Source organism: Camelus ferus, chromosome 5 (genome assembly GCF_009834535.1).
Source record: "Camelus ferus isolate YT-003-E chromosome 5, BCGSAC_Cfer_1.0, whole genome shotgun sequence".
In the NCBI taxonomy this organism is placed as follows: Eukaryota; Metazoa; Chordata; class Mammalia; order Artiodactyla; family Camelidae; genus Camelus; species Camelus ferus.
In genome coordinates this window covers 30,168,107-30,188,020 of record NC_045700.1, presented here as the reverse complement: position 1 = coordinate 30,188,020, position 19,914 = coordinate 30,168,107, and the positions used below count along the sequence as shown (strand labels likewise).

Here is a 19,914-nt window from a genome sequence, read left to right as displayed (position 1 = left end):
AAATCATGCGAATGACAGGTTTGTTAGAATTATGAGGGACAGACTTTTGTTTCCCATCCCATGTGATCAAGGACAAGACTGCCTTTCAATGGTAATGAGATTATCTGTTAATGAAGATACAAAATTAATCAACGCCAGTAGATGGCCAGTCCTTATCAGTTTTGGGTCCCAGAGCCCAACTGTGAATGCATTGCACCCTTTACCAGAACCAGAATCCCTGGAGAACTGGACATGTTGGGACTTAAACCCAGACAAAAGCGCAAGCAACCTAAGAACCCCTCAACTTAGCAGCATAGCTCTAGGATTTCAAGGCATCTTAAGTAATTACAGTGATCCCTAAACAGAAATGTGAAAGGGTACAGCAGATTGGAACAATATCTCAATTCTGTAATTTTGTCAGAAACTTTCATTTGGAGCTGCAAGGAGTCTGCCAGTTGGAAAGAGGCCATATAAGCTGAGGAAAGTATATACTACCCTCAAAATCTATTCGCTAGGATCTTTTTTATATTCTTGAGACAGGCCTATCTTTATCACTTCAAGGTTACTGTTGGATATTAATTTGAACCAAGCTTACTCTGCATCACCATTTTTCAGGGATGTCCACACAGTGAAATTGGCCCCTGGGGCTCATTTTGCCCCATTGGACAGCCCCATCCCAGGGCTTTGTCAGTACCTATACTGGTAACTCTAATCTTTGAAATTGTCCAGTGTAACAAGGGTAGTATCTGGCATTAAGTTCAGCTTTATCCACCGTGGCTAGCTCCACAAGTAAAGCCAAGTGATCTTAGGAGATTACCTATCTGAAAAACAAAATTAAAGTTAATGATATCCTTCATCATGTGTTTGCTCAGCTACTCAAAAAGGAAAGATTTGTTTGAAGTTGAAAACAGACTGCTCAGAGAAGTACTCTCATCTTGTGCAGATGAGATGAATTTTCTTAGGTTAAAGTTGTCTTTTGAGATACCAGAAAGTTAAAGGTTTTAATGAAATAAAATTTCAGGACTGTTTCATGCAGAAGGCATTATAATACCAGGAGTTAGAAATGAAATCTATCTCCTTTTTCCAAGTATGATAGTAGGTCTTGGGCTCAACAAAGTTATGGAGGTTTTTTCTCCTCCTTCCCAAATGAGCTTTTTGTTTGCTTATTTTATGTTTAAATGAACTTTTTTATTCTAAGTAGTTTTAGATTCACAGAAAATTTGCAGTGATTGGACAGAGTTTCCATTCTAGCCTAGACCCAGTTTCCCCTATTGCTAGCACCCTACATCCCCATGGGACTTTTGTCACAAATCAATATTGTTACACCATTTTTAACTAAACTCCATACTCTATGCAGATTTCATTAGTTTTGTCCTAATGTCCTTTTTCTCTTCCAGGATGTCAAAGAGCTTTTTAATCTCTCCTAAATTTACTCAAGAGAAAACATGAGTGATAAGACTCAGGAGACTTCAAGGTTAAAAGAGCTCAAAAAGTTAACTTGGTAGTTTTTCATAGTCCATCATGTGCTTTCTCTTTCCAGCTACGCTACAAAGAAACATTTCAAAAGACCAAAGGGAGATACCACACTGTGAAGGATGCTCTAGATATTGTGTATCATCGCATAGTCACCGACCACATCAGTAAAGTATGTCCCTGCATGATTCTACTTGTGTTGGGCTCAAAATAACCCATTTTTTAAAAGTATCGTTCCTTTCCTAACACTCTCTGGAGAAAAGTGGACTTTTTTACATTAACTCTAAGTAAGACTTTATAGCTGTCTTTGTGCTTTTACCACAGATAAAATACAAGGAGAACTACATGAGCCAGCTGGGAATCTGGAGATCCATTCCTGATCGCCCAGAGCATTTCCATCATCGGGCAGTCACTGATGCAGTCAGTGATGTGAGTCTTGAAATCTTCTATTTTTACATATAAATTCATATGCCCACACAACTTATGAAATCAAACACTGCATAAAACTGAACACTTGACTAAATTTTAGCTCTAGTGTAAGGATATTTCAATCATAAAACTCATTGCTAAATAAGTGAGCATCAACTTGGGAGAGAGAAAAATGTATTTAAATTTATAACCCTAATTTTTCTTCTGAGTGAGTTACATCACATTACATGGCTGGAAGGGATATACTTCATCTAAGCAATATCCTATTTTTGATCAGCTGAAGAGACAACTTCGTGAAGCAGTTAAGACACATAACAAAGCTCATTTAGAGAGAAATTTCAGCTCTCTGTAAGAAAATAACAGCTGCCAGGCTAATGATACCCTCTCAAGGAAAGTACGCAAGTTAAATCTGAATTGCTTTCATTGGTATTATAATGAAGATTTCCGTATGCGATACAGTACACCAAAAAGTGAGCAGAAATCAGCCTTACTGGAAACCTCTCTTAAATAATGTCTCAATACTTTATTTCTCCATGTACCTCAGCAGTCAGAGCTTCTATCTGTTCACCGGTATTGATCCTAACTTGCTATTTTTTGGAGATAGGTTCTTACAATTCTTTGATGATGTTTGTCTCCTAGATAAAATACAAAGAAGATCTGACCTGGCTTAAAGGCATTGGTTGCTATGCCTTTGATACCCCAGACTTCACTTTGGCTGAAAAGAACAAGACTCTCTACAGCAAGGTATATCTTCTCAAGGATAATGGCTACATCCATGCAACATACTCTGGGGCCCACAGAGAGAATTAGTACAGAGGCAATAGCTTTTCATATTTTCATCCCTACCCTTACTTCCAGACCCTAAAGTTGGAGTACATATTGCATTATTCACTTTACTTACGAATTATTTTAGTACTGACCTCACTGACAGTAGTAACCATTTGTTTATATTATTCATTTGAATTTGATAAAAGGCCATCTCAGTACAACTCCTCCTAGCTCTTTCAGGATCTCCTCCCTATAAATATGTCTCTGGGTGATTTGATAGGGTAGCAAATATAAAGTGAGGTTATTTTAATCCACAAACTTGATGTGTGACTTGAAGCAAATAACCTTGGTTTTATGGCCTCATTTTCCTACTTACAAAATAAAGCAGTTGGATTAGCTTCCTTTGAGTTCTAAAACAAGGGTCAGCAAACTTTTCTGGAAGGTACCAGATAGTAAGTATTTTAGACCAAGTGGACCACATTCAATCTGTCACATTTTCTTTGTAAAAAATCCCTTAAAATTGTTTTTAAAAATTCTTAGTTCATGGGGCTGTTTAAAAACAGGTAGTGATCTAGATGTTGGCATACTCCTGCTCTAAAATATTATGATTATCTGCATAATTACTAGAAAACTATTTCAAATTAATGGACTAAAAACTGCCTTCAAGTGCACATGGAAATACCTTCAAAGTAAAATAGTTATTTCATAAATATTGAAACAAAGAAGAAACTGATTTGGATTTTTGTCTAATATGGAGAATAGATCTATTTGACATCCATTCAAAGTGTGTACTTGGGAGTAGTTTTTAAGATATCATGGTATGTATATACCCTTCATTGCCTTGAGAGACTAAGTGCTCACTAGTTACTTGTTATCTCTATGAATGAATTAATCACAATTGTGTGATGAGATAAATGGCATATCTCATTAAGATAATCACAGCCTGTTATCAAGTAACCACACTCTGTTTTCTCTAGTATAAGTATAAAGAGATATTTGAAAGGACGAAGTCAGATTTCAAGTATGAAGCTGATTGTCCAATCAATAGGCATTTCAAGTTTGCAACTCAATTGATGAATGAGGTATGTATGACCTGATCCAGTTAAGCCCAGTCAGTTCCCCTGAGAAATTTATCAATGGCATTTGATTAAAACCCCATACATAAAATGACAGGAAAGCCATTCTAAGTGTTGATTCAAGATAAATATTTGGGAAGACTCTTATGATGTCTCTCTCTGATGGGCTCTGCCAAAAGCATGAATAAGAGCAAGTGAAGGGACTGTCCAGGCTGGAGCCAGCATTGCCTGTGTTTGCACCAGCACAGGCCTTTGGGTGATGAGAGACAGGAAGTAAAGGATTTTGTTGACTGTCAGCTGAAGCTCCCTTCAACAGGATTCTGTGTAGAGCTGGGAGACCCAGAAGTTCCAAGTTCATTTAGTACCCCTACCAAGGCACCGAAATGGCAGCCCTCGGGCGTAGTTGTGATTCATGCAAAGTGTTGCCATTGTTACCCATCCACTGGGGCAGAGAAGTGTCCATTTGCACTCAAAATATTTGTCTATATTTCTACCCAGTCTTTCCTGGAACTGGGTTTGCAATAGTTTAAGTTAAATTTAGCTTAAAATGATGAAATAAGCAAGCTATGAATTAAGGTATGTTTGAATGGTTTACATTTAATTTTCTATCTTTGTATTTTCCACAGATTTATATGAATTCAAAAACAATGTTAGAAAATTAGTAGAATGTATCTAAAAATGAAAATGTAGCCAATGGTATATTTATTTCAATAGATGACTCTTGTTGTTTTTGTTTTAAAATTTGATTTAGTTTATTCTCAGTAGATCTTCAGGTGGGACAACTCAAGAATTATTTTCAGTAGCTTCCTAGGAAGACAGTCTTAATATATTTTGTTTCTATTTTTTTTAATTCACAAAAGATTTCCAGGTCTCTTTCATGATCAAATTATTTAGCATTTGGAGACCATTAGAATTTGTCCATGAATATGCTTTTTGATTCTCACAGCCTAAAGTAGTGAACCTGCAACTTATCAGTGCCATATTTTAAATACAATGTAAAATATAAGACCAAACATTGCTAATAGCATTATATGTAAAGATGGAACATGTTTAGGACAAGGTGCTTCCATTTTAGTGTCATAATCAGATCCATCTGAAGCCCCAGCCTTCTCCAGGAGATCTTCCTTTGCCTAACTCTCTTTGCCTCCCTGTTTTCATTACCCTGGATGCTGTGGGAGCCCACCTCTAGAAAGGACATATTTCTGGCTCTCTGAAGTGTTTATCTTGGGGCATTTCTGTCTAGCCTTGACGTTGTACTCTTGCTATAATTTGATATGATGTTTGAGCAGAAAAAATACAGAGCTGATTATGAGCAGCGGAAAGATAAATACCACCTGGTAGTGGATGAGCCTAGACACCTGCTGGCTAAGATCGCAGGCGACCAGATCAGTCAGGTACTGTGGCGGGGCTGGCTGGACGGCCAGACAGGACTGTGCTCCGGGTTTCTGATGAGATGTCGTCTCGTCTGCTGCAAGGATGTCATAGGTTCTGCCTATGATATTGGGATGTTCTGTTCCAAAGTATCTGTCTAGCCACCCAAAGAGCCCACAAGCTATTTGAGTGTGCCAGTCCATGCTTTGTGCCCTCATGTGTGCTGTGGTGAAGACGAGACTGGGTCCTAAAAGCTGGATCCTCCCACCCTTCATTTGCCAGGAGGGCCTATGTGTTAGCTGTAATTGTAAACTGTATTAAGGTGCAAAAGCAAAAACAAAGAACCAAATTAATGGAAGGAAAAAAGCGAGACCTCCTTACTGTATTTTTCTACTCCAATAATGTCACCTTTTCTATAAGGCAGTTTTAGTGGGACTGGCTCTGTTAATCCCCATTCACAAAGGCTGTGGATGGTCGACTGCGAGTACTGCAGTCACCCTGCTTGACACAGTAATGCATCTGGTGTCTTCACCCACATGCACATGTGAGTACACATTGTGTGCGCCTACATCTCTTCACTCAGAGGTGATTGGGATATAGTGCCATGTTCTCTTCTGTCTTCATAAGTCTCTTTTGTGCTTCACTGCTCTTTGCATGAACAGAGAAAATATAAGTCTAGTGCCAAGATGCTTCTGAAACAAGGATGTAATGAAATTCTGCGTCCAGATATGTTGACTGCCCTCTACAACACACACATGTGGAGCCAGGTAATGTCTGCTGTGATGTGAAGAAGAGGTGTAGAAGCCTCGGAGGCGTTCACCTTTATGCTTTCCCTGAGTTCCTTGGCCTGCCCCCTGCCCACGCTGGTTTCATGTGGTAAAGCTGCATCAATGTTCATTCTTTGTAAATGATCTCTGGATGTGGCCGAGTGCAGTGACGTGGCAGCTGTCACTGACACCTTTGAAACTCCTAGTAAGGTTAACTGAGACTTTTTCAAACTTTTTTTAAACTTCTCCAAGTTGGTATAACATTAATGTATACTTCCTAATATTTGCCCCAAAGAAATAGATTTTGTAGAGATTGAGGATATTACGTAAAGTCAATAGTTACCTAAGAGATCTGAATATTTAATGTTTTCATCTAATTTATCCACTGCTCAAAAATGACTACACTGTACCATTTCGGCAAAATGAGGACAGCAGGGCAGCCCCTTGAATATCATGAACAGTCATGGCCCCTCTTGAGTTTGTGTGTGTATATATATATTCATTGAAGTATAGTCAGTTTACAGTGTTATGTCAATTTCTGGTGTACAGCATAATTCTTCAGTCATACATGAACATACATTCATCTTCATATTCTTTTTCACCATATGTTACTACTAGATATTGAATATAGTTCCCTGTGCTATACAGTATGAACTTGTTGTTTATCTATTTCATACATAGTAGTTAGTATCTGCAAATCTCAAACTCCCAATTTATCCCTCTTGAGTTTGATGCTGAATTTGCTGGGTTATTTCCAGCACATCTGTCCTCACACACACTTGTTAACAACACTGCTGATCACCTTGCCTTCCTACAAGGTCCACTGAAGCAACACCAGCTCCTTTCCATCATATGTCAAAAGGTAAACTTGAAGCAGCAAAAAACAAACAAACAAAAAAAGTGGTGATAATTGCTTAACCACCAGATACAGTGTTAATAAAATGCCATTGTTCCCACACACAAGAGGTTTTAATCAGTCTTTTGTGTTAGCAACTTGTTTTGTCACTTTAGCTTGATGGCAGATCAACAGGTGAGATAAGGAGGACCAGGTCTCCCTGTGAACATTCTTTTGGCCTGAACTTTTTCCTTTGTCCTGACAGGATCATCAAGTAGTTGTGCATGAAATTTTGCTGCGATCTGTGTCTGTACCGCTTGAAACAGCTTATGTGCATGAAAAAAACCATGACTTGAAAATTTCAAAAATGAATGTCTTTAAAACAACCACTTTAAACTGTGGGTATTCATTTTTTTATTTTACGTCTGTTTCCTCTTTGATGTGGAAACACTCCTTAAGAGGTCATACATATTCGATGCAGCATTTTCTGAGTGAATCTTTACTTGTCAGAGTCCAGAGAACGTGGGTCTAGTCCTGGCTTTGAAATTCACTCTCTGTGTGCCCTTAGCTCAGTCTCTTAACCTCTCTGGGCCTCAGTTTCCACATGGATAAAGTATATGGAAAATATCATTAATTATCATTATTTTAAATTATTGTTATTTGTTCACTCCATTCCACTATTGTGATGAAGTAAAGATTCATATGAAACACTTCCAGTTAAGAAAGCACGGCATCATGCCCCACGTCTCTAGCTTATATAACATTCCTACTGCTGCTGTGAGACTTTCTCAAGAAGAAAGCTAGATTCCCTGAAAACTCGCTCTCCTACTTCATCCTAACTTGTTCTTCTCCTCTATAATTTAGATCAAGTATAGGAAAAACTATGAAAAAACAAAGGACAAGTTTACCTCGGTTGTGGACACTCCAGAACACCTGCGTACTACAAAAGTCAACAAGCAAATCAGTGATGTGAGTACCAGAAACCCTGAATGGATTCTTGAACTTGGAGGGCATTTGCAAGTGTGGAGGGGCACGTTAGACAGTCACAACATTTGGAAGACTCTACTGCATTTGGTGGGAGGGAGGGAGGGAGGGAGGCAGGGATGCTAAATGGCCTACTAATGTCGAGACTTTTCTTTTACAATTAAGAATTGCTCCAACCAAATTGGCAGACACCTCATTTTAGAGGCACAAGAACCTTAGCAGAAAGCATGAAAGCACCTGTTGAGTTTATAGAATTCTCTTTCCTTTATATACACTCAACAACAACGTTGCATTTATAGCTTTATGTTACATTACAATGTCAATTGAGATGCATCACATTGTCTCTTTCTGCCTTTTCTCCTGCAGATACTGTACAAGTTGGAATACAACAAGGCCAGACCCAGGGGCTACACCACAATCCACGACACGCCCATGTTGCTGCACGTCCGAAAGGTCAAGGATGAAGTCAGTGATGTAAGTACCAGAATGGCTTTGCAGCACCTCTCACTGTGTCTCTTTCTAATGTGCTATAACACACCCAGGTCCATTCGTCTATTCCTGTGTATCAACCTAGCTAAAACGTAGTAGTTTTGGAGGACAGTCATCCTCATTTGCTCACCATCCTGTGAGCTGGTGGGCACAGCTGTGGGCAGATAGCTGAAGCGCAGGGCCGGGGGCCAGGACGTGGAAGGTGGCTCGCTCATAGAGCCGGCAGTGCTGACGGCTGGGCTGGGAGCTCAGCTATTGTACAGACAGGAACCCCTGTACGTGGCCTTTCCATGTGGTTTGGATGTCTCACAGCACAGTGAATGGGTTCCAAGAGGCTAGAGTAGAAGCTTCCAGACCAGTTGAGGGCTATTCCTAGAATTGACAGAGTCACTTTTGCATCATTTTACTGGACACAGTGCACATCCATATTCAAGGGTTGAAGAGGAAAATGCCCCCTCTGAATGAACAAATGGCAAGGTCACACTGCAGAAAAGCATGGCGGGGGGTGGATATTACTGAGGCCATTTTGAAAAATGCAGTGTGCCATAAACTCTGTTAATACTCTATAGGGAGGAGGGTGCAGCTTAAGTGGTAGAGTACATGCTTAACATGCATGAGGTCCTGGGTTCAATCCCCAGTATCTCCTCTAAAAATAAATAGACCTAATACCTCCCCCCACTGCCAAAGTAAAATAATTAAATACTATAATAATAGATAAACAAATAAAGTATTTTTTAAAAATACTCTGTAAGTTTCATTTTGACTAAGAGGAACAAGGTAGCCATTAAATTCTAATACTCTGAGGAGAAAGTATATTCATAAATTTTCATATATATAGCTATATTTTATGTTGGAAAACTCTCATTATTTTGGTTAAAGAATAGACTAAATATTTTAAAGAACTCCATGGCTATCTGGGCACCAGAGGAATAGTCAAGGCAAGTATGGAATAGCTCATCCCTACCCCAACACCTTGACTGTGGCTGGGACTTGGGAATTCTTTGATAGATAAATAAGTGGGTTCACACTGTTGACTCTCAGTTGCCAAGAAAAAAATGCTGAATACATTCAGCGCACTGTTTGTGAAGGCAGAGATGTATAAATCATTTAAAAATATTTTTTCAAATTTTTCACATTAAAATAAGTTTGGGCACTTTCAACATGAACATCAATTATTCATAGACATCTATAAGGTAGACCCCTTACATGGAGCAGACCATTCACTCTCACTGTAGAAAGATGAAGCAATTCTGTATCTTTTCTCTTGAGCTTTCTGATCATAACAATAACCTGAGATGTTGGTGAAAAATATAGATTTCCAGCCCTGTTGCCTAAAGATAGTGATTTACTACATCTATGGTGAAGCACAGAAAGTTGTGATTTGTATGATCAGGCAAGTTTAGTTATTACTTCTATGGCTCCTTTGAAACAGTTTTACTTCAGGCTTCACCATGTTAAGACCTAAGATCCTTCTGCAATAGTAAGTGAGAAGGCCCAGATGGGGCCGCAGGGCCTTGAAATCTGAAAGGAGCAAAAATGGGTGAAGCTAGAAATTCCAGGTTCAGGACGAAAGAAACTGCCAGTTGGGCTGACAGGAGCTAAGCCTTCCTCATTTCTCTCCCTCCCATCCAAACCCATGCCTGCCCAGACTTGTGAGATGTGGCTCCAGCAGTGAAAGTGACGACTGCATTCATCCATCAGTTCATTCATTCATCAGATATTTATTGGGTTTCTGTGAGCCTGATGCTAGGAATGAGACGATGAATGATACACAACTTTTACCCACACGGGAAAGAATAGACAGACAGACAAATAATTACAGTGGGATGTGATAACAGCTACAGCCGTGGGGGCGTAGAAGGAGGGCAGGACTGATTCCGTCCGGCTGAGCCAGCGGGGGGAGGCTTCTCATCCGTCAACAGTTTTCAAGATGTTCTGAACTCAGGATTTTCTGATTTGGGGAAGGGAAAACACACAGGGATAGCTGTCTAGCTGTCCCTTTCAGCACAAGCTCCGAGGACCTAAATCCTATGGTGACACTGGTGAACATACTCAGTGTGTCCTGGGAGCTGGTTTTAAGATCTGAGATAGGATTGTGCATGTCTGCACAACTGTGTGGCTGCATCCTTTCTCCACAACAGATTTATTCAGTCTCAAGGAGTGTCACATATGATAGTTATGCTTTTAATTTCTTGTTTTTTAAGATACTCATGGGCTGCTATAAAAAATTAACCTGTGTTTCCTCCCCTAGCTGAAATACAAAGAAGATTACCAAAGAACTAAGTCCAATTGCACCATTAAGCCAGATGCTGTTCATATCAAAGCAGCCAAGGATGCCTACAAAGTCAACACCAATGTGAGTTCCACAAGTGTCCCCAAGCCTAATAGGGGTTGATCAGCTCCTGCAGGACACATTGCCTCTGCACCTGCTTCTTCCGAAACAAAGAGAACATTTGAGCCAGTTGGTGCTCTGCGGATTTGGTCTAGACCTTCCTCCTGCTCACATCTCCCTATGCTGACTCATTTCCATATGATGGGGCATCTTAAAGCCTCAATCACAGAAACACTTGTGCATTTAGATGAGTACTGACTTCTTAAAAATGTATAAATGGTTATATGATAAAAGATTATAAAACCCAACTGGTGCCCACTAGTGCCAGGGAGAACTTGTATTTATTAGGGCCAGCAAACGAAAATGCCTTTAGGGGCCGGCAGGTAGCTTACAGGTGCCCTGAGGATGGATTGAGGGATGAGTACCAGGAATGAAGTGGGACAGAGCAAATGCAGTTAAATGTACACAGTAGGGTGTGGGTGGTGGGTGTATGGGTATTCTCAGTAAGACTCATGCAACTCTTTATATGTTTGAAATTTTTCACAATGAAATTTTATAAGTAGAAGCATGTGTGTCTTATGGTATACAAATAATACCTTGACCAAAAAAGTAGAGAGAAAAAGAGTGAGGAAAGAAACGAGGCTGTCAGTGAGGGTTCTTCCCAGGGACACTCAAGTTAAGTCACACATACTTCTGTGCCTTAGATTTGGCCCAAGGCAGCCAGTTCTCCAGCCACAATGCAAGTCTAGCAGATATATAAGCACCTCTGAAGCCAGGCTGCCCGGGTTTGAATCCCAGCTCCACTGTTCACCAGCTGTCTCACCTGGGTAGGGTACTTAGCCCTTCCCATCTAGGCTGTTCCTCCTTAGCTGTTGATTTTTTTGCAGCTGTTATGAAGATTAAATGAGTTAATATTTATAAAGCACTTTGAAAAATGCCTAGCGTGAAAGAAATGCTGCAAGTGTTTAATAATTTTTTTAAAAAGTTATCTGAATGTAGTTAGAAATTAAAAGTACTTGACTCTGAAAATGATCAGACTGCACTGGGAGAGTTAGAGTTTGATGAATCATTCTACTGGAAGCCTTTAAAAATGTTAGCCCCTATTTTGAGACCAAAGGGTCCCACAAGATGACATCTTGAGTGACCAGCTAGCTGCATAAATTATACAGAAATTTTAACTGGGGTTATCTCTTGCATAAAGCACCATAATTTGTTCTATGTTAAAATGCAAGAGGAGTCCCTCTGTGTCACATGTGTGGTTATGAATTCAGGCCATTGAATGAAGTGACTTCTTTTTGTCTTATTAAAAACAGCTGGACTACAAGAAGCAGTATGAAGCCAACAAAGCCCACTGGAGGTGGATCCCCGACCGTCCAGACTTCATCCAGGCTGCCAAGTCATCCCTGCAGCAAAGCGATGTGAGATAAGAGAGACAGAACTGCATGACATGCCTGAGACAGAAAAATTAATAATTATTCATAATAAGCTGCAGTTAAGCCTACCTCATCTGAGACCCAAGAAGGACAGGAGGGTTGTGAGGTGTGGAGGGCAAGCTCAGGAAGAGGGCCTGGCCATCGAGCCTGGTCTCTCAGGGCTGGGCCCAAACACAAATGGCTCAGAGTCCCAAGGGAGACCCATGAAGCTGCGGGCAAACGGGCAGGAGGGCTTTGTCCTGGCCTCCGGGCTGGAAGGGAGGAGCCCAGCAAGCAGTGAGGGGCTGGGAAGCACCCCCCCCCCCCCGATTCTGGCAGCAAATCCTCATAGACTCCTCTTCCTACCAATTTAACCAAATACTGGCTTCCTCCTGTACCAGCCCCCCTTTTCCATCTTCCTCTGCCTTTCTTCCCTTACAGTTTGAATACAAGCTGGACCGAGAGTACCTCAGGGGTTGCAAGCTCTCTGTCACTGATGATAAAGACATGGTGCTGGCCCTGAGGAATTCCATAATAGAAAGTGACGTAAGCATCCAGCCCCTCCCAGGAGGCCCCCCTCACTTGGGTGTCCTCTGCAGCCCAGTCCCCAGGGACACCCAGGAGAGGACGGTGGGAGGGGGGCTGCTGTCCCCTGTGAACCCCAGTGATTTAGCAGAGCAGGGCGGCGGCAGTGGGAAGCTGTTAAAGCCAGGGGGCCATTCGTGATTAATCCTGCACCACCCCAGAACCCACACAGTCAGCACTGGGAATCTGGAGGCCTGGCTGGATTCTAGAAGGAAATGTGTTCATTTCTGTGGGGTTAGACTCTGTGCTTCCTACGTTTCCTCATCTGGAGAGGAGGAATAACAGTGCCTCCCAGGGTTCGGGGGAGAGTCCAATGACATGTTTGAAAGTGCTCTGAACTAAGGCTGTAGGTATAGAGCTATGTCGTAAAACCCATTCTGATTGTTACTGAGGCCTCAACTGGCAAGAGGAAAGCAAATCCTTTTTGTATATTTCCCAAACATCACATCTTTTCCTGAGTTTAATGTTTCTGCTGTGTCAAAGATGCTGTCCACCGAGCTCCTTCTAGTAACTCAGGAGCTTAATAAAATAGGCAGGAAGCTCCGAGGAGCTGAAGAAATGCTTATTTTCACCCCTGCAGCTGAAATACAAAGAGAAACATGTCAAGGAAAGAGGAACCTGCTACGCTGTGCCCGATACTCCTCAGATCCTTCTGGCAAAGACTGTCAGCAATCTGGTGTCCGAGGTAACCCTCCCGCAGCCCACGTGCTCGCCTTCCATCTCGGGCTCACGCCCCAGGCAGACGTTTCAGCAAGCTCTCCGTGCATTCATTCCCCCAGAACAAGTACAAGCGCCACGTGAAGAAGCACTTGGCCCAGGGCTCATACACAACCCTGCCCGAGACCCGGGACACCATCCATGTCAAGAAAGTGACCAAGGATGTCAGTGACGTAAGTGACCAGGGCTCACAGTGGCAGTGGCAACCCCACCGCACCTTAGAATCCAGCAGTGGACTGTAAGCTGCCTTTTTGCTTACAGACCCTTTCCTTTATGTCACTTCACTCCTACTGTCAGTGATTATATGTGACCTTGGAATTCTGGTTTAAAAGACGACTCAAAATTTATTGGCTTTCCAGTTGTGGCAACTGCAGCAGATGGGGGTTAGGCCACAGGACATAGTATTTAGCCACAGAAGATGTCACTAAGCAAGTGCTGATAGGGGCAGGAAGCATCTCTCCTCTCATTCAACTGTCCACGCCTCAGTAATTTCTGCCCACTATTTCCCTATGGGTAATGCTTTAATAATCATGGTGTTATACTTCATGATCCCTGTATGGTTCCTTTTATTTTTATTTTATTTTATTTTATTTTATTTTATTATTTTTATTCTCTTCTATTCTATTTTATGGAAGTACTAGGGACAGAACCCAGGACCTCATGCATGCTAAGCATGCACTCTACCACTGAGCTATACCCTCTCTATCCATTTATGTTTTTAAAAAGTAGAAATGGTGAGTGAAAGAGTTTAATTTGCCTATAGTCAGTTCTCCAAAGATTGGGGCGTGGTTCAGCTGTTAGGTTCCAGGCAGAAATGGCAGGGAAGAGCTAGATTACGGATCAGAGACCCCAGTTCCAACATGACGCCAAAATGGGGAACCACAGGTTTCCCTCAAGATCGTCTCACAGTTCTTCAAGTAAAACAATTCTGCTCCCAGCTTTCCTCTGTTCACACAAGGAGTTCTGGCTCTTTTTAGACAAATTACAAGAAGAAGTTTGTCAAGGAGAAAGGGAAATCCAACTACTCCATCATGCTGGAGCCCCCAGAGGTGAAACACGCCATGGATGTGGCCAAGAAGCAGAGCAATGTAAGTTTCCCCTCTCACTCTCAGGGGTCCACTTGGGCCGGCGGATCCCAACTTGGTGGATGCTGGGCTAGTTCCAGTGAGTGCTCACCAGGATTTCTCTCTCTGGTGGTTTAAAAAATACAGTGGTGGGACTGATTTTGTTTTAATAAAATGTTCCTTGTACTTAATGAGGACTTTCAGAAATACAGAGTATTTCTCAAGTGAGTAAACATTTTTTTTTTCTCCAAATAAAGATCGCTTACAAAAAAGATGCCAAAGAAAACCTGCATTACACCACAGTGGCCGATCGGCCAGACATCAGGAAGGCCACGCAGGCAGCCAAACAGGCCAGCGAGGTAAGGATGTGGCTGAAGTGTGGCCAGTCCCCAGTGGTCAATGCCAACAGGTAGCATAAAGCACCGGCCACCTAAAGTGTGATGCCCATTTTGGTTTTCTTTGATTCAGGTGGAGTATAGAGCCAAGCACCGCAAGGAAGGCAGCCATGGGCTGAGCATGCTCGGTCGCCCAGACATTGAAATGGCCAAGAAGGCAGCCAGGCTGAGCAGCCAGGTAACACAGATGGGCAGACAGCGGCTCTGATGTGAGGAGACTTTAAAAACCTTGCCAGAAGAAGTGACTCCCAGAATGAAAGTATAACATTAGCAACCAAAGAGATACTGGGTCTTTGATCACACTGCAGAACTTTGAAAAGTTACATCACGAAAAGGGTGCCAAGGACCCACTCTCATTTTCCTCTAGTATCTCTAGGCCTTTCTTGTTCTCCACTTTTCCATTCATGGGCTTATGTCTATCTGTTTGTGTGCCTCACTATTTTCAGGCTACAAGACAGCAGCTCATGAGGTCCTGTTGAATCCTCTCCCCAGGTCAGGGGAGCTGCATCCCAAGGGCCTGGTTCGCACATGAGTCACCAGTGGGATCTTGTTAATGTGCGAGAGTCATGAAATTCTAACTTCTAGAGCCCAACCAGCAGCAGTCACTTTTAGTTTTGCATTCAACATACGTATATTGAATGCCTGGGAGAGGAACTAGTGGGGAATAGATGTCCTCAGACTGTATGTCCGTGGATAAATAATTACCATGTGGGGAGATAAGTGTTTAATCAAAGTATGTGCAGGGTGCTGGGGGTGGGAATGACTAATTCTAGCAGATTTCATATTATTGAGAAGGTGGACTCAGAACTTTGTCCAAACCTAACTGCCACGTTTCCTAATTTCCCCTGCTAGACCAATTATGTAGCTACTGCTGAGTTACAAGTTTTCCGACTTTAGCTGAGAGACCCCCGTGACCAACCACCACATCTTTCAGAGAGCAAGTTTTTGTCCTGAAAGACTTGAACTCAAGAATATCTTATTTCTTTTCCAATTCAGAAATCCTACCTTCTTCTTCCTTATTGTCTGTTCTCTAACATATCTGTTTGAGGAAATAGGTTTAGGATACATTTGGTTGTTACATCTGTGACTTTCAGCAACATGAAACATGGGATCCCAATCCTTTGGAAGCTATAAAGTAGTGATATCAAGTGATAAAACAAGAGGGAATTATGAAGAGGAACACAAAGTTCAGATGACTGATGACAAGCAAATATGATTTTTAAAAAGGTTTTGAATTTAAAATTCCTATGCAGTACTTTTATAAATTGAGGGAACTGCATAAGTTCTCAAAACCAAGATTTGAAATCACCAACAAAAAACAGTGGAATCTCTTGTAATGAAATGTAACAAGAACTTTTCAATGTAAAAACTTTTAATAGGTTTTAAAATTTCCAAGGTTATACCCTTATCAAGTCAAAAACAAGCTGAGATTTTGAAGACTTTGCTGTTTTTGAAAATAGGCTTGTATTTCTAATCCCAGGTGGAGCCTATAATGTGGAGAATGAGACCCAACCAGCTTCTTTTAGGAGCTCCCCTTCCTGGGTTACTTGCCTCAGGAGTTACAGCTTCCTGCGGTGGCCTCTGGCCCCTGGAGGCTCCCCTCCGCATGGGCTCCCCACCCAACCCCGTTCTGACTCTGCTGTCTTGCTGGTGCTCTAGGCGGAATACCTCCAAGGCCAAAGGCGAGGGCACGGGCACGGCGCCGCGTCTTATGACACCCCTATGATGAGGCAGCTTAAGAAAACTAATGCGCTCGTCAGTGATGTAAGACTGACCCCAGCAAGCCAATATCTCTATCTTTCTCTTTCTCTCCTCTACTTCCTTAGCCTTGGTCCAGGGACTGACCAAGCTGCACTCTTTTCTGTTGGTTTTGTGTTGGAATGTGTAGAATGCTGTGGGCATTTGTCAGAGGGTATAATTTTGCACACTCCTGTCTCTTCCTGCATGAAACTTCCCCTCTGGAACGTGCCCCTGGAATAGGAAGGTGGGGCAGACTTGGAGATGGCCTCCCAGTGTCCTGAGGTTGCTGACCCCAATCAAATCTGTGAAATGAAAACAAACTGAGACTCTCATCTCCAAAAACGTGAAGAAAGGCTCTGCTTATCACCATTGCTGGTGTTTGATACATTTAAGACTGGTATTTAATACAGTTTCTCAGTCCAGACAGCCTCTGAAGCAACAGAATAAACTCAAAACGTTCTCAACCGCAGCTTTCACTCTGTTTTACAGCCTCAGCAGCAGGAAATTTTCTAATTCTTGGACCTGTTCTTCAGTCTTTAGAAGCACCGCTATACAGTTCAAGGCCCTGAAAAGGAGTAGAACAACTGGATGTTAGATCTTTAAATTCAATTAAACTTTGAAAGAATAACGGATTCGAAACCACTTTCCCATGGTCTGTCTCCAGCCGTCAGCGTCGGAGCCGGTGGGATGAGGGGCACCGTGCGGCACTTGCTGGCAGACGGCATCACGTGGGTCCCGCTCAGGCTTCCCTGGTGAACGAGGGAGAGAAGGCTTTTCCATTCCATAATGCCACGTGTTTGTGGTTTTACTGTGCTTCCTGCCTAAGCCAACAGCTTGCTAAGCTCCCTGCAGTCCTGAATCAGATGTGTGTCCTTACCGTGCAAAGTACAGCAGTTCTTCAGAAGATGCGGTCAGAAAGGAGGGTCACATGTGCTGGTTCCGGTTCCCAGCAGTGGTCGTGCTCAGCTGCATTTGCTTGGGGGCCTTCTTATGGAGAGGGGAGGCGTACCTTTTCTTTCTTTTGAATTAAAAAGTTAGAAATTTAAATTTACTGAATATTAATGGAAGAAAAAGGAACTGAAGTGAGACCAGGGGAAGTGCTGTTCTTCAAATAAATATTTTTTCAGAAACGAGCCATTTTCTAAAAGAAAGAGGACTTAGAACATACTTCTAACAGAGGCAGATTTTATTCTCATCAGAGGTGGGCCGTCGCATCTCTTCTTGCCCAGGCGGACTCTGCGCATCTAGTTTTCTCTGCTTTTCTGTGTTTCGCAGCTCCTGGGATCCGCCCTAGTCTTAGGGGTTCTATACCCTTAGAAGGAGTGTTCTCTTGGTCCAGACACCAGCTCACTTCCTCTAACTTTCCTCAGCAGGCTTTTCATTTCCTTATTTTGGGAGTGAATTTCCTTTCAAAGAGCCATGGTAGCATTCATTTACATTTTGTTTTCCTGTTACGTTGTTTCCGCTCCTCCGGGGTCTGACTCCGTGTGCCTGCTGCATGCTTATTTTGTGTCTGCATTTCCACAGTAAATGTGTTCCAAATAAACGAGTCTCAGCCCTGTGAATGCATTTTCTCTGATGTGGCAGATTTCATTGTTCTTAGCATCTGAGTGGTCTCATTTTGTGTCCATTCTGCTGGACGGGTAAAGTTGTGGAGAAGTTAAGTGATGAAGCATGAGGGATATTGATTTTAAATGTCCACAGAGTGAAACATCCTGAGTGACCAGATCCTGGTGTGATAACTTGGAATGAGTGAGTCTTTCATCTTACAGTAACAGAAATTCTAGGTTTCCTGGAGTGTCAAATATGGCCCTTTTAGCTGGTTAACATCTAGAAATAGCTCATTTTTCATTCTTCCTAGAGTGATAACTAGTGGAGAGCTCTACTTCGGGACCTGGTCCTAGAATACTATTGACAAAGGCATCAGGGTATCTTTCAATAAGGAATATTTCTCTAACCTTCAGTTTATTTTGTTGAATTTTCCTAAAATAAATTATCCTCTTTAGCCATTTTACCCAAACATAATGACTGACTCCTCCTTTCATCCAATCAAATCGCATTTATTGAGCAACTACTAGTGCCAGGCACTGTGCTTACTTTTTAAATTGAAGTAACTTAGTCCTTGGCATAGTCTTACTTTTATGTATCCTGCAAGACTATTTAATCTTATTTTTCTCATTATGCTGAAGTATCTCACTTCTTTCTTTCTTCTAGCCTGAAATGCTACTGAAGCCACTAATCCCCAAATTCTGTCCTTCTTTTACTCAGAAATTATGTCAATTTTTTTGCCAAGTTTAAAAAAATTAAAATGGTGTAGCCAAAGTGCTATTTTAAAATAACAATAAATGCTCCTAATTTAACAGATTCCTTACTTCTTCTCTTCTTGATCATTTATAAAGCCTCTTTGAACTCTTGGCAGTAGACCTAAAATGCTTTTGGTTTTGCTAGTTACGAGGGCCAAACTGCTCTGAAACAAATCCATTAGATCATTTCTCTGAGTTTAGCCTGAAGCCTTTTCCCACTCATTCTTATTCTGCATCAAAAAGAGGTGATTATCTTTCATACCTCTGGATAATATAAAAATGAACAAAATAAATGCTACATCACTTGATCTTATTCTCGACTGCCTGTTACCCCAACACAATTATTAATAGTGCTCCCTTTTACTCCTAAAAGTGTCCTGGTTTGGATAATAAATTGTATGATCACTTACTGTATAACACGAACTCTTTTGCATTTACATTTTCTCCATTCCTCGGTCATCAAATTAATTGACATTCAGGAATAATTTGGATTTTTTCCATTTGCTGTTAGATTACATACCGAGAAAATTTCAACAAAGAGAAGGGCAAGACACCAAAGTACAATCCAAAAGACAGCCAGCTTTACAAAACCATGAAAGATGCTAATAATCTCGCAAGTGAGGTATGTGTTTGTTTAATTGTGGTTAAATATATAATGTGAAATTTGCCAGTTTAACTATTTTTAAGTATATAATTCGATGGCATTAATTACATTCACAATTTTGTCCAACTACCAGTATTATTTTCAAAACTGTTTCATCACCCCAAACACAAACTCTAACTATTAAGCAGTGACTCTCCGTCTCCCCCTCCCACCAGTCCCTGGTAACCTCTAGTCTACTTTCTGTCCCTATGAGTTTGCCTATTAGAGATTCCATTTAAGTGGAATCACATAATATTTGTCCTTTTTTTGGTCTGGCTTATTTCATTCAGTATAGTATTTTCAAGGTTCACCCATGTAGCATGTGTCTGAACTTCATTCCTTCTTGTGGCTGAATAATAAATAGCCCATCGTGTGTATACACCACATTGTGTTCTGTCGATGGACACTTGAATTTTTTCTGCTTTTTGGCTACTGTGACTGAGGCATGGTTTTTCATCACCATCTCCAGCATTTGTTCCAAGATGGGATATCTTATTCTGGTTTCCATTAGTACTATTTTCCATTTCCTATTTATGTGATTTCCCTTTTTTC

General features: G+C 41.5%; 1 protein-coding gene and 1 pseudogene across 1 annotated transcript in view; one reads left to right on the top strand and one right to left on the bottom strand.

Moving 5' to 3' along the window:
* LOC116663621 overlaps positions 1-19,914 on the bottom strand; it is a 544,445-nt pseudogene that overhangs the window by 405,132 nt on the left and 119,399 nt on the right.
* The window catches only part of NEB (nebulin), a 226,036-nt gene that overhangs the window by 178,259 nt on the left and 27,863 nt on the right, over positions 1-19,914 (top strand). The window contains 17 exon segments of the mRNA XM_032479425.1: positions 1,520-1,624; positions 1,777-1,881; positions 2,521-2,625; positions 3,627-3,731; positions 5,015-5,119; positions 7,563-7,667; positions 8,049-8,156; positions 10,423-10,527; positions 11,817-11,921; positions 12,357-12,461; positions 13,081-13,185; positions 13,280-13,390; positions 14,195-14,305; positions 14,539-14,640; positions 14,750-14,854; positions 16,336-16,440; positions 19,231-19,341. Of these exon segments, the coding sequence (XP_032335316.1) occupies positions 1,520-1,624; positions 1,777-1,881; positions 2,521-2,625; positions 3,627-3,731; positions 5,015-5,119; positions 7,563-7,667; positions 8,049-8,156; positions 10,423-10,527; positions 11,817-11,921; positions 12,357-12,461; positions 13,081-13,185; positions 13,280-13,390; positions 14,195-14,305; positions 14,539-14,640; positions 14,750-14,854; positions 16,336-16,440; positions 19,231-19,341 (1,803 nt within the window).